Genomic DNA, 14963 nt, shown 5'->3' with positions numbered 1-14963 from the left:
ATTTCTTTAAAATGTATATAAAATTTTAAAAGTACACTTAAGACCCATGTATTTTTACATTATCTGCTATATTTCAATAGTTTATTAAAAAAAAATACTTAACCTCACCAGAAAAGTGGAAATGTGAATAAAAACAATAAGATAGCATCTCAACACTATCAAATTGATAAAAATTTAAAAGTCTGGTGATACCAAATTCTGATACATTAGTAATGGGAGTGTAATTATTAAAATCAGTTTTAAAAGTGTGTACCTTAGAATTTTCACTTATCCATATGTACTTGGAAACGTGCATAAGGACATTAAATACAGCAGTGATTGTATTAATAATAAAAGGAAATAATATAAATATTTGCTGTTAAAATTAATATATATAATCCATATATTTACTATACTCATTTTCAAATGGTAATCAAAATTTAATATTGATAAATATAAAGATACCTGTATCAATATTGATATATCTATAACATATACTGTGGAATGAAAAAAGTCAGAATTATTATGTACAGTATTTAACAATTGTTCAAATACATGAAATATATTTTGTTTTGATTACATATCATAAATAGAGTAGAAAGATACTCATATCAAGTTTATGGACGCAATCGCCTTTGGGGAAAGATGGAGTGAAATAGCAATAGGGATGCTTACAGATATATCTACTGTTTCTCAAATGTTCTATCCTTTTAAAGCTGTATAGACACAGTCTTTAATTTACACATATGCATATGTATATTTCATGCATTATATACATACATTATGTCGCATATGTTTTGTATATATATGTTAGTTACATGTAATAAATATATACATGCATACTAAAATATCCATATGCATATATTATCATATAAATGTATTTAATATAATTATGTAAGTATTATATATAACATATATTATATGATTAAAATGATGCTTTTTAACATTTAATTCAGGTTTCTATTTACCTGATGTTTGTTATGTCTCTCTCTATATGCCCCTATATTTTTCAAAATAAGCAGTTTTAAAAAATGAAAGGTTCTGTCTGCTGTCAAGGGCTTTTCATTTTTGTGATCAAAACTTAGCAATCGTTTTATTTGGAATAATAAGCAAGTAAGATGATCACATTCATAATTTATTTTGCAATAATATCTGTATACATTTAGCAACTTTGTAAAGAACGGAGGTTGCCTTCTAATCACCAGTTAGAACCTTCTTCATTTATATGCGGCCAAAACCTCTTCATAGCTAGCATAACTAACATTTCAAACAGGATATCTAGAAAGTGTTGCAGTAGGGGAACTGTAAGCACATTTTGTGAATTATAAATATTTTCCTTCTTAAGGTTTACATCTTTGGGATAAATATGGCTTTTGAATGAATAAGATATTTTAACAACTTCGCTCCTTTGTGATTGTCTCATTTTATATTTATCCAAGTAATTAATATAATATTTAAGAATTTTAGGGAAACCTGCCTGCTTTTTTGTAGACTAGGTCAAATATAATTCATCTTACCAAGATTCCACTTTATGAGATTTCTTTAATTTATAAAAGAAGTTTATACCAATTAGTTTTTAAAAAGGAAACGACTCTTTATAGAATTGGTAGAATCAGACAATCAGAGGTATGTATAATCCTGAAGTTCAATTAGATCATGTTTTTATTTTTCCTTTCTTTGCTCTCCCTGTTTTAAGTTCTAGAAATATATTGAATTTCCAAGATTCTGAGGCAGACTCTCCCACTCTGAGTTTTTAACAACTATGACGGTTGGAATGTTCTTCCTTACATTAAATTTTTTCCCTTACTTAACTTCAAATAATCCATTTAGTCAGTGAATGACTATATGGGTTTGAAATGCTGTTTGTGTGACCACTGTGTGCCAGATGCTATGAGAAACAGAAAACACTTATGATACACAATCTTGGGTCCCACATCTCTCACAATTTTGTTGGGCACCAAAAATTAGGAAATAATTATACATTGAGCCAGGAGTTCAGAGAAACACAAAGAGTGAATATGTGTATTTTAAGTACATGTGAGTTATAAAAACTGGTTTTGTCACATGACGTTTCATGGGCAAATTGTAGTTTGTCCTGAGTCACAGAACTTGAAGAAAATGTAGTTTTTTCTCCTTTGTCTTATCCATCCTATGCCTTCCTCCTCCCCACTTCTACCAAGAGCACTATGTGCTTAGCCCTCACAATGCCAGACTGGATTCAGGTTGAGAGATTCTATATTGTAGTGTTTAAATAAATGTCTCCACAGTCAGTCTGTCTGTGTTCAGATCATAACTCTGTCACTGAATGACCATATTCAAATTGCTCAAACTCTTTATACTTCACTGTAAAATGGAATAATAATAAAAATTCACTTTATAAGGGTGATGAGAAAATGATATTCATCAAAAAAAGTAAAGTACTGAGAATTCTTGGCACATGAAAAACATTCAGGAAGCATAGTAATTATTATTATTAGTGAATGAGATCATAGAGAGACTGCATCTCTGTGATAATTTTTCTCTTTAACCTTCAGGATCTTGTCACTCCTTTTGTTACAGTGAACTATAAAAGCATTGCATATTACTGGAGGTTGATTTCAACAAATCTTATGTAAGGTATGTTTGAGGCTAGTAAACTGCAATCATAAAGTCAGGTAGAAATGCTAGCTCACTTCAAAATGGATAAAAACTACAGTTTAATGAAATTGCTCTTCACCTCTCCCCATCATTTTTATATGAGACTTTTTAATTCTCTTCAGGTGTCTAGCTCCAAAGAATGTTATATCTGGGCTTCAAATAGCCTTAAATACTTAATAAATATTATGAAAACAACATCTTCACATTCTAACTTGGTTCTCATTTCATATTTCTCGTGAAAGAAGTCTCAGTTTACTCTCCCAATAAAAGCAATAATAATCTCAAGATCTAAGAGTCAATCTTGGTTGTCCAAACAATCAATTATTTATTTGGCAAAATCTTATGAATTATAGTTAGCCTCAGCTACTGTAATGTAAAAACAACTTTATGGTTTGGAAACTATCTCTCAAATTCTTATGTTAAAAGTTTCTATTGCATCTGACCCTCACAAAATTTCACCCAGGACAGCATGCATTATTATGTTGTATTACAGATGACACAAGTTAGGTGATCTGTACAGACTCCCAGGACAAAGTAGTAAAAGAACAAGAACTGTTCTTGCCACAGTGTGTCTGGCATACAGCAAAAGCATAATAAATAGTTTTTGATTGAATAGATAGATGAAGGTAATATAACTTCATAAGTTAACACACATGCTATTCATTCTACATACAAGGGACATAGAGATAACCTAGAGCAGAAAAAATAAACTGCTGGATAACTTTATAGGATTCATAGAGGCAATTTCATGGTGAAATAAAGGTAAGGGGAAAGGCTTTGGATTCACAGTCCTTCACGATCTTTCCAAAGCTGTCATTGGTACACCCAGATCTCTCTGAGGACTTCACATCTTCATGTAAATAAATGAAGGTAGGCATGAATATTACCGTGTGAACTTTTATTTGTCAGGAAGTGAGAAAGTAGGGACACTGTTGTCTTTGCAATATATATCTTCTTGTTCCCCCCAAAGTGCATTTTTCTGAGAAAAGTACTCACATACAGACACACACACAAAATTGCCTTCTAAATCTCCCACCATCTCAAGATCCTATATATATAAACAAAAATTTCTTATAAGCTTTATATATTATACAGCATAAGCAGTAGTATTTTAATGTCTAAAATAATACTTTTTGTGTTATATAATATACAGGATAAAATGAGAAATATTTCATTATTTTCTCACATAAAACATATCCTCTGGAGGATTTGCTTTATTTATTCATTTAACAAATATTTGTTGAGTTAGAAACCAGTGATTCTCCAAAAAATACCGGCCCTACTGTGTAGCACAGGGAATGCTGCTCAATATTGTGTAATAACATAAATGGGAAAAGAATTTGATAAAGAATAGATATATGTATATATCTAACTGAATCACTTTGCTGTACACATGAAATTAACACAATATTGTAAATCAACTATACTCCAATACAAAATAATTTTTTTTAAAAAAGAAAAAAATACCGGCCCTCAAAGAAATTACATTGTAACAGAAATAGATATAACAATAAGATAATATGCATTTATGACAAGGGCTTCATAGGACATAATTTAAGAAATGTGATAGAGACTTTGAGGAAGATGTGAGATGAAACATACAATTCAAGTGGAAATTTCCTATGTAGATGTTTGGAAAGAGGGTTCTGCAGACAGAAGAAGCCGAATGCAAAGGCCCTAAGATGGGAATGAACTTGCAATGTTCAGTGGGCTATAAATAAAGGACATTGTGACAAGCAGGATCTTCACAGACTTTGCATTTTACTAACATGTGGCAAAGGAAGTGGGAAAAGTGTTTTGGTGTGGGGAGAAGATCAAAGGCAAAAATAAGGCTGATCTTAAGGGAGAATAGGTTGTAAGATCTAGAGCAAAGTGTACTTTATATGGTTTACATTGTATTTCATTAGGTGACATCTTGTTCCAGTGAACTTCAAAGTGAACAGTGACCTTACCTGCAATCTTAAAACAGGCTACAACTAGCAGTACAAATTAAAATGTAGTGCCATTTTGGTGTAAAAATCGTTATCTGGGTCCTGCTCATGGGATGGGTCAAGCCAAACCTGAGTAGTGTCAGTAACAGGCTCTACTAAGTTAGAGGGACTAACTAGAAAGACATGGGCTTTTTTTTTTTTTTTTGGTAGAAAGATAACCAAACTGGGGCAGCATTGCTCACAGAAACCTGTGGTCTCTAGTAGGAAAAATTTACAATATAATGAAGGAGAGGAGCCAGAATCTAATATAGGAGGCCAAGTCATAGGCTTGTGATCCCAAAAAAAGAAATGAAATCAAAAGCTAAGAGATTAAGAATAGGTTGAAACATAAGAGCAAAGATAACTTACTACAATGGATATGAAAGGTGAGGAGTTGGAGGTTATATCTATGTGTTGTTGTTACTACCATCCAAGGTGACCCTGAGAATGTCAGGAGGCCTATAGGAGCAGAAGAGGTGATTGCACCAAGTTCAGATGATTAAAATTGTAGCATATATGCCTATCCCATTGACTGTTCCATTGGAAGATTTTTCTTGCCTAAACAATGTTTACTGAAAATGAACTATTAACTTGATGCTGTTCATTATTTATTTTCGACACCCGAGTTCAGCCATTACTCAGGAATTTGTCTATTATGTCAACATATACTTCGTGAGTGTTATAGATCCAACTTTTACATATATACTGTAAGAGGAGCCATGATATGAATGCAGTGAATAAAATAACTGTCATTACTTCCTGCATTATCTAAGCATTGAAAAGCTACATTTCAAAGCCATGTTAGCTTTGAGTGCTGGCCAAGACCTGCCTGCCCTTGTCACATTAGCTCTATTTCCATTGTCTAATGACAATATAAGAAAATGAAAATATATTTAAATTGTTCAATGCCATCTGGAATATTTCACTCCTGACACAGCACCCAGTGCCATGATCTCTTATTCTATAGTGAGAGAAGGGAAGGGGCATCCAAGATTATAACAAAGAATCAATAGGAAGGGAAATCTGAGCCATTACTTCATTTCTTTTTATTGACATAGCTTGTCAATTTCTTTCCCTGACAAAAGAGAAACAACATTTTCACCTAAGTCATTTATTCAAAAAACTTTTTTGTGTGTGTTCCTTCTAATGTGTCAGGGATTGTGTTATGTGCTAGCTATACAGTTCTGAACAAAATAGGCAACTTATACATATGTATATACATATAAATTAAAATTAATGATAAATTACATGAAGGAAACAAACAGGATCAATCATAGAAATTAATTAACTGGGGAAAGGGCAAGAATCTAGCCACTCAGGCAAGCAAATAAAAGGGACCATTTTGAATATAAGGTTACCATTCAGCTTAGCTCCCTCTCATCCACTTAACAAAGCCCCTCCATTCTAGTTCTTATCAGATTTTTATTTTGTCTTGGACAACTTGACAGGGCAAGATTAATGAGAAGGAGGTACTTGTTTGTCCTATTGCTTATATATTGCCAGTTGCTGCTCTTACTGTTGCCTTTAAAAAAATCTCTTGATATGACCAGAGAGAGCTTTCTTTAACTGCTATTCTAGCAATAGACAATCTCATCTTAAGGATAAATTTTATACCACATATGAGTAGAAAACACAGAGGTGGGCGTTGGGAAGGATCAAAGTCATAGTCACTACTCTCAAGAAATTGACCACAAGGGCTTTTTAGGAGACAAGAAATAGGATGGGATGCAATATGCAAGTGTATTCCTGATATCATATATAAAAGGCAGTAGTTTTGTTGGGAGTATTCTACTTTGACAGGAAGAGACAACAGACTTTGCTGCTTCATTGATCCATGGGTGCAGTGAAAGGGTAATCTAAGAGATTAGCACCTAATCTCTGACTTCATCTCTCTCACCCCAAAGACCATATTTCATATCTTGAAGTGGATGTTTATGTGTTATTGTCTTACTAGGTTCTATGCATGTCCCCAGTTACCACTGAGTTACCATGAGATTTTCCCAAGGTTGTATGTCTCTCTTCATTTTTGCACCTGGGGATGTCTCTGTCATTTTTACTCAATTTTGTATCATTTTTAAACCTTGTCAGCAATTAAAAATATTTTTAGAAGTGGGATTTGGGTGTTAGATGGGAGTTAGAGATGGTTGTCTGCCTTGGGATGTAAACCTAAAGAAAAAATAGTCTGCAATAAATGCTGGAGAGGGTGTGGAGAAAAGGGAACCCCCCTACACTGTTGGTGGGAATGTAAATTGGTACAAACACTATGGAGAACAGTATGGAGATTCCTTTAAAAACTAAACATAGATCCAGCAATCCCACTCCTGGGCATATATCTGGAGGAAACCATAATTTGAAAAGATGCATGCACCCCAGTGTTCATTGCAGCACTATTTACAATAGCCAAGACATGGAAGCAACCTAAAAGTCCACTGACAGAGGAATGGATAAAGAGATGTGGTACATATATACAATGAAATGTTACTCAGCCAAAAAAAGAATGAAATGATGCCATTTGCAGCAACATGGATGGACCTAGAGATTATCATATTAAGTGAAGTAAATCAGAGAGAGAAAGACAAATACCATATGATATTACTTATATGTGAAATCTAAAAAAAGTGATACAAATGAACTTATTTACAAAATAAAAACAGACTCACAAACTTAGAAAACAAGCTTATGGTTACCAAAGGGGAAAGGTGGGGGAAGGGATAAATTAGAAGGTTGGAATTAACATATATACACTACTGAATATCAAGTAGACAATCAGCAAGGATCTCCTGTATAGCACAGGGAACACTACTCAATACTCTGTAATGACCTATATGGGGAAAGAATCTAAAAAAGAATGGATATATGTATATGTATAACTGAATCACTTTGCTGTACACCTGAAACTAGAACAACATTGTAAGTCAAATATACTCCAATATAAAATTTAAAAAAAATTTTTAAAAAGTAAAAGTTTCCTTTATAGTGAAATAGAAATAATAATGCCAGTTTCACAGATGTTTGAAGGCATAAAGTTATTTTTTGCATGTGAAAGTGCTTAGAATATTATGATATACTATGTTAATAGAAAATGTTGATATTGTCACTTACAATCACATCCAAATAACTCCTACCACTTAACAGGGCCCAGAGGAAATAAGAGTTGTATCAGAAATTGAGTGGAGGTACAGGCCTATCTGAGAAACACAGAAGCCTACATCACAAGAGGAGTGATTTGTAATAAAGAAGGTTGTTGCTAATAGAAATATGGCAGGTTTCTAAGAAGGACATGTTCCACTTTAGAGTGACCCTAGAGTATGTTTCCTTGCCAGCAAAGTATCATGATTGAAATCATGTCAATTCAAGGGGAAAACGTAAGATATGTCTCTGAATTCCAGTGTTCAAAATATATCATGAAACACATTAGCTCCTAAAAAACAGACTGAGTGTGTATTAAATGGCACATCATAATGGAATTTATGTTAGGCAATTGCGTTTGAAAATTAATACGTGTTTGTGTAGGGAACGAGTGTAGGCTAGGAGGAAAGGGAGAATCTAATCAGGTAAATGATGACCAGAACCGCATGTAAACATTGTGTTGTGATCTCTCTTGGTTTCATAGGCGTCGCAGCTGAAAGCAATGAAAGAGACGGTACAACTCTGCCTCTCAACAGTTTTCCATGATCAACCTCCTCCCCCTTTGAATCTCTTCAAGCCAAGTCCAACTCGGATATCAATTCCATCCATGCCAAATGATACTAAGATTGCAGATGCAAGAACAAGAAACAAGGTACACTTTACTTGTGTTTTGAAAAGTAAAATCGAGTAAGGTACTCACTTTACTTCATTCTGTATTATCATCAAAGTGAATCCTAGTAAGATATCAAATTCATTGAAAAATCAGGAAGTAAATGGGAGATAGTAACCCAGTTTGTAAAGTCTTCATAGTCACTTGGAGAATGTTGGAAAACAACTTTTCTTTAGTAGAGAGCCAGCTGTTTCTTAGGCAGGCTTATTATTATTATCATCATTATTTTACAATAGTTAAAAGAAAATACCTTGTATTACATTCCAGTATACACCAGAGGTCTAATATGGAAAATACTTTCTCCTAAGGTATAACCACCATCCTTACAAAAGTGGATACGTTTTTCAGAAATTAAGTCTGTAGTTCTCAACATCGCCTGTACATTAGAATCACTTGGGATACGTCTTTTAAAAAAATCCTGCTACTTGGGACTCACCCTGGACCTGTTAAAACAACTTCTTTCTGGTTTGGTTCCAGTCATCATTAGTTTTTGAGAGCTCCTTAGGGGGTTTTGAGATCAAGTGACTTAAGCAAATCTTCCTTGCAAATCCCTACCACCACTCTACTTTAGACAGGACAAAGCAGGCATTTCAGTCCTGCTTTTGTTTCAATCATCAGAACCTTCAATCTGCAGGCTCTACATTTAAATAAATCTTGGCAAACTGAAATAGTTATTGGAGAAAGGAGTTTAATTTCAGGCAGTATACTTGAAAGTGCTGGTTCTCTTATTACGTGCCTCAGGATCACTTGCTATTAAAGTAAATGTTATAGATACCAGTCCAACTTCTAAAGCAAATCTCCAGTGGACTGGGGGAGGGTGGGCAAAAACCCCTGAGAACCACTGTTACAAGTACCTAATGATGCATTACATCTGGGGCTCTCTTACTGCTTCTTTCTGTGATTCCTTAAATTTGGATGAAAGGGGATATGGACAAATTGTAGATTAGGGAAGTACTCTTTTCAGGATGAAGAGTCAAAATTAAGTAAAACAAAATAAATCTAATGTTCTGTTTTTGTCTGTAACTGGTCGATTTCTCAATGACACATTATTCTGTATAATCTCGTTTTTCTGTCAAAATCATTTTAAAATATGTATTTCTATTTCATATTATTCTCTTGGTTTTTATTACGTCCTGAAGGATCTCAAAAAAATTTTAGGCCAATATTTTTCTCCTTTATATCTTTCTGAACCTCCTTTGAAAACTCTATGTCTACAGTATTTTTTTAATTCAACCAAACTCAGGGAAGAAAGTTGCATAATAATGTATTTTATTTATGTTTAGGAAAAATCCTGGGTAAATTTATTGAAACGGGTCATTAATTGAATGCACAGCTACCCACACAATCTCCCCCACCTGCCAGGAAGCCACATACTGCCTCCACTTCATGTTAGTCTAAGGGAGGAGCAAAGATTCAGCCTTATTAAGTCCAGTGACTTGGGGAAAAGCAGCTTCGTCATTTTATGGGCCCATTACACTTGTCTCCAACTCAAAATACATTTATGTAAGCCCATTATTAAAACTGGGCTTTTTATGACCCTGAATGTTTAGAGGAAATTACTGATTGTTACTTTAACTGATTTATTATTAATAAATATATGTCCTATCATTGAGATAAATAATAAATATTTATTATTTCTCTTGGCTTATCACAGGAAAACATAGGAAGCATTTAGATGCACTCGTCTTAGAGATTGCTCATTTTTCAAAAAATAATAACAGAAATCCAAAATGTTTAAGATAAAGTTCAATAAATCTAAGTAGAGCATTTCATTTTACAGATTAGCATTAAAAGCTTCTCTGGCATTTATGTTTTGCTCATAATCTTTATCTTTTCAATAGTGGTGGAAATTGTATTTTATGTATACTTGGGTTTTGAATCTCTATGCAGGCACCTCACAGATAATATTTGAAAAATCCTGAATAATAAAATGTGATAAGGGTGTATGTAAAAGAAGCAAACAATTTTTCGCTGAGTACCAAAAACATAACTTTTAAATGAGGACATTTAACTGCTAAGTCTTCAGAGTTGGCTAATTATAATATAACCACAGTGATATTATGTACCTAACTGGGAGCTGACTGGGAGTGTGTGTGAGTACATCACTTAACCTCTCTGTGACTCAGTTTCCTCAATGCCTATTTCAGAGCATTGTGACATGAGCATTACAAATCATAGTTTTTCTTATTTTCCATGATATATGTGATATATGACTATTCTCATCTACATTTCTTTAAAATCTTCACCTCTTCTTTGAAAGGAGAAGGGTATTTGAATGGTTTTTCCTGAAATCTGTGAAACTCATCCAAGTAAGCAATTTTCAACCTACATTTGGAAAAAAGCAATATAGCCCCAAAAATGTCATTTTATTTTTATTTTCTCTTCCAGAAGATTGGATAATACAGATTTTTTTTATTGTTTCATGTATGTGTGTGTATATGTCTATATGTGAATACATATATACATACCATGTATACATATAAATTATATATATATTCACTGTGGATTTTAAAAGTCACAAATTTCATTAGGTAGGCAGTTCAATATTATGAGAATTTATTGATGAAAACTTAAAAAATAATTTACATGTTGGTAAGTTTTTTTAAATTCTGGAGCATGTCTGCTACATAATCTTTTAGTCCTACAGCTTAAGTTTCTGCTGAGGAAACTCAATCAGGTTTTTCAATCTCCTTTCCTTCACTGCATTCTCCATTGTTGTCATGCCTACTCTATAATTCAAGTGAATTTTTTCTTGCCCTCCTAGTTAGAATTATTTTTTCTATTCTCAGTGTTCTAAGAGCACAGTGTTTATTCTGCATGGCTCTTGGTCATACCTTGAATACAGTGATGACTGCATACTTCTCTCCCCTTAAGGGAGATGGCTGTGCTTAGCTCATGGATTTGCTCTACGTTACTGAGTATCCAAAGCAACGCTGCCAGAGAATTCGTTTGAAATGTCACTTGCTGCAATTCTGTTTTAGTCAGCTCAGGTTGCTATAACAAAATGTTATGGACTAGGTGACTTCAACAATATACATTCATTTCTCACAGTTTTGGAGGCTGTGAAGCCCAAGATCAGGGTGCTGCCTTGTTCATTTCTTTATGAGGGCCCTCTTCCTGGATTGTAAACAGCTGCCTTCTAGCTGTGTGCTCATATGGTCTTCTCTAGGAGTGTTTGCACAGAAAGAAAAATGGATCTTTATCTCTCTCTTCTTTATAAGGGAACTAATCCCACCATGAGGGCCCTACCTTCATGACTTAATCTAATTACCTCCAGCAGGCCCCATCTCCCAATACCATTACACTGGAGGTCAGGGCTTCAACATAAGATTTTGGAGGACACACTCAATCCACATCAGTGTCCCTCTTCTCATTGGACATTTTCCTTATAAGTTAGAAAATAAATATCATTGATTGCTCATTAAGTGCCAAGTATTCAGCTAAATTGTTTTCCATCTGTATGTAAGGACTATGCTCATCACTGGAGACACAAATTTGAAAGGACACAACCCTGACCTCTTGGAAATTGTAGTCTAATTTTCTGTAAAGAGAAAACAAGGAAAATATGCAAAGGGTGTGTAGTAGATCAGGACTTTTTTTTGTATTTGTTTTTTTTAACTTTTTATTTTAATTTTCATTTTTATATGGTGTATGGTTGATTAACAATGTTAATTTTGAGCAGAGTTCCCTGTGCTATACAGTACTCCTTGTTGGTTATCCATTTTAAACATAGCAGTGTGTACATCTCAATCTCAAACTCCATAACTATCCCTCCCCCACCATGCTTCCCCCCTGGTAACCATAAGTTCATTCTCTAAGTCTGTGAGTCTGTTCCTATTTTGTAAATAAGTTCATTTGTATCATGTTTTAAAGATTGTGCATATTAGCGATATCATATGCTATTTCTCTTTCTCTGTCTGACTTACTTCACTCAGTATGACAATTTCTAGGTCCATCCATGTTGCTGCAAATGACATTATTTCATTCTTTTTAATGTCTGAGTAATACTCTATTGTATATATGTACCACATCTTCTTTATGCATTCTTCTATTGATGGACATTTAGGTTGCTTCCATGTCTTTGCTATCGTAACAGCACTGCAATGAACACTGGGGTGCGTGTATCATTTCAGACCATGTTTTTCTCCGGGTATATGCCCAGGAGTGGGATTGTAGGATCATATGCTAGTGCTATTTTTAATTTCTTAAGGACCCTCCATACTGTTCTCCATGGTGGCTGCACCAATTTACATTCCCACCAACAGTGTAGGAGGGTTCCCTTCTCTCCACACCCTCTCCAGTGTGGATTTTTTGACGGTAGCCATTCTGACTGGTGTAAGGTGATGTTTCATTGTATCAATAGTTTTCATTTGAATTTCTGTAATAATTAGCAATGTTGAACATCTTTTCATGTGCCTCTTGGCCATCTGTATGTCTTCTTTGGAGAAATGTCTGTTTAGGTCTTCTGTCCATTTTTTGACTGGGTTGTTTGTTTTGATGATATTAAGCTGCATAAGCTGTTTGTAAATGCTGAAGACTAATCCCTTGTCTATCACATCATTTGTATTTGGATTTCCATATTCCAATTAGCTTTGATTAAAGATAAAGACTAAGGAGATACCTGGATCCAAATGCGCATGAGATGATGTCTTTGTTATAAGATTATATATTTTATTATGTATAAAATACTGTTCCAACAGAGAGGTAAAGAGCAAAGATATGAGCTAGGAGATCTGATTTAATTATTTTGTGTAAAATGACTCTAACTGGAGTAGAAACAAGCAAACCACTGACAATTTCACCGATCCAGACAGATGACAGTGACCTGATCTATGGTGCAGAAGTGTAAATGGGATTCCAAATGTAATTGAGGCATAGAACTGCAGTGACCTATTGATTAAGTGAGATTCATGAAGGGAGAAAATCAAGAATAACGCTCAGTGCTTGCATTCGTTCGCCGTGAATACAAAAGACAAGAGGAACTTTTTTAGGAAGAACCCAAATTGGTTTGTTTTACAACACGCTAAGTATTAGACATCTTTCAATCAAGTGTCCACATCCAATAGGTGTTTATACATTTAAATCTGGAACTGAGGGACAACATCTGAGTGGAGGTAAAGGATTTGGCATCATCACCATAGACAGCAACTAAATGTTGGAAATAGATTAAATTTCCTGATGAGACAATGTAGAATAAAAAGATATGAGGATCACAAAGGACACCAGACGAGGAATAATTTAAATGGTTTTATGTATAGTATAATAGATGAAATGCTTATGGTAAAAGTGTACTCCTTCCCCTTATCTTTTTTTGAGTTACTCTTTATTGTATATTTGAGCTGAGAACCATGACTTTTCCCTGCTTGTTTTACCAGTACGAAAGAACAGAATATGCATGTCATTGTATATATTTAGAATGGTGAATACTCCAGTGGTCTGCTGGAGATGGCTCATACACACTTATAAAAGCTAGCTGTTACATTTTCAGAATTTGTACTAGTCAGCTCTTAAAGTTACTATTAAATATTAATTATATACACTTAAAATTAAGGAAATCATACTAAAAGCAAATGTAAATATCAAATATACTATATCATGCTATTATCTCTGAAGATTCTATGTCTTGAAGATATTATGTCTTTGGGATCCATGTAGTGGAAATACCGTATAATGGTATTCTACTGGTATCTCTGTCCACCTTCATGTTCATTGATATCACCTTGGTAGATTGAAATTGGTAGTATTTATACTATAGAAATTGGCAAACACTACAAATCAAGGTCCTCCTAACCCCTTTAAAATGGGCCTACTGGGCATCACTGATAATATACAAATAATACTTGATCAACATATTAATTTATCTTTGACTTGTACTGTTTGTGTAGTAGAGCTAAATGCATAGTAAGTGCCCAGAAAAGGGAAAATAATTATTAAAAAGTCTTGTTCAATTAATGGCACATTTTGGAAAACTAATAATATATCCATTGTACTGTTTTACTTAATTATATTCATTTTATTATAAAATATTAAATGTGACTTTATATAACTTAGAAATTATATAAATGTAAGAGGAAGAACAGGAAATATATTACTGAGAGGTCTACCCTTTTAGGTGAAAACTATGAATTATTAATACAGCAATGTTGTTGGTGTTTACAGCTGCATGATAGAGGGTTTAAGAGCTAGGATTCACTCTATACACCAGTGTGATATGATATTTACTGCTCATATTTACTGGGAGGATTAAACAAGATGAGAAAAGTGCTGGACAAAGCCAGTTGCCAGGGTCCTCCCTTCCTCTCTCCTCTTCCCCCTCAGGGCTGGTATCTCTGCAGGACAGGATGCAGAGGAACCTAAGCTCAGCTGGCTGGGTCTCTGCTCCTCCCTGCCTTGGTCCCTCTACTGGGACAGGGGCCTCAGGAGAGAGGATGTGGCTGCTGCCTGCACCAGGCTCCCACAGGTCTTATGGCTTAGGGAGATGGCTGAGTTGTTCTCCCCTCCCACCACGGGGTCGTCTGCTTCCTGGGCTGAAACTCACCAATCACCACATCAGGGCAGGGAACTATAAAAATAGAAAA

The 14963-nt window shown here is 34.3% G+C and overlaps 1 protein-coding gene across 1 annotated transcript in view; it reads left to right on the top strand.

Annotated features, from left to right (window-relative positions):
• LUZP2 (leucine zipper protein 2) overlaps positions 1-14963 on the top strand; it is a gene marked incomplete at both ends in the record, with an annotated part of 459701 nt that overhangs the window by 405089 nt on the left and 39649 nt on the right. The window contains one exon of the mRNA XM_079707777.1: positions 8200-8367. Coding sequence (XP_079563903.1) covers positions 8200-8367 — 168 coding nt within the window. The remainder of the gene's footprint in view (positions 1-8199; positions 8368-14963) is intronic.

This window comes from Hyperoodon ampullatus (assembly GCF_949752795.1).
Source record: "Hyperoodon ampullatus genome assembly, chromosome: 7".
NCBI classification, from domain to species: domain Eukaryota; kingdom Metazoa; phylum Chordata; class Mammalia; order Artiodactyla; family Ziphiidae; genus Hyperoodon; species Hyperoodon ampullatus.
This window is presented reverse-complemented; position numbering and strand designations above follow the sequence as displayed.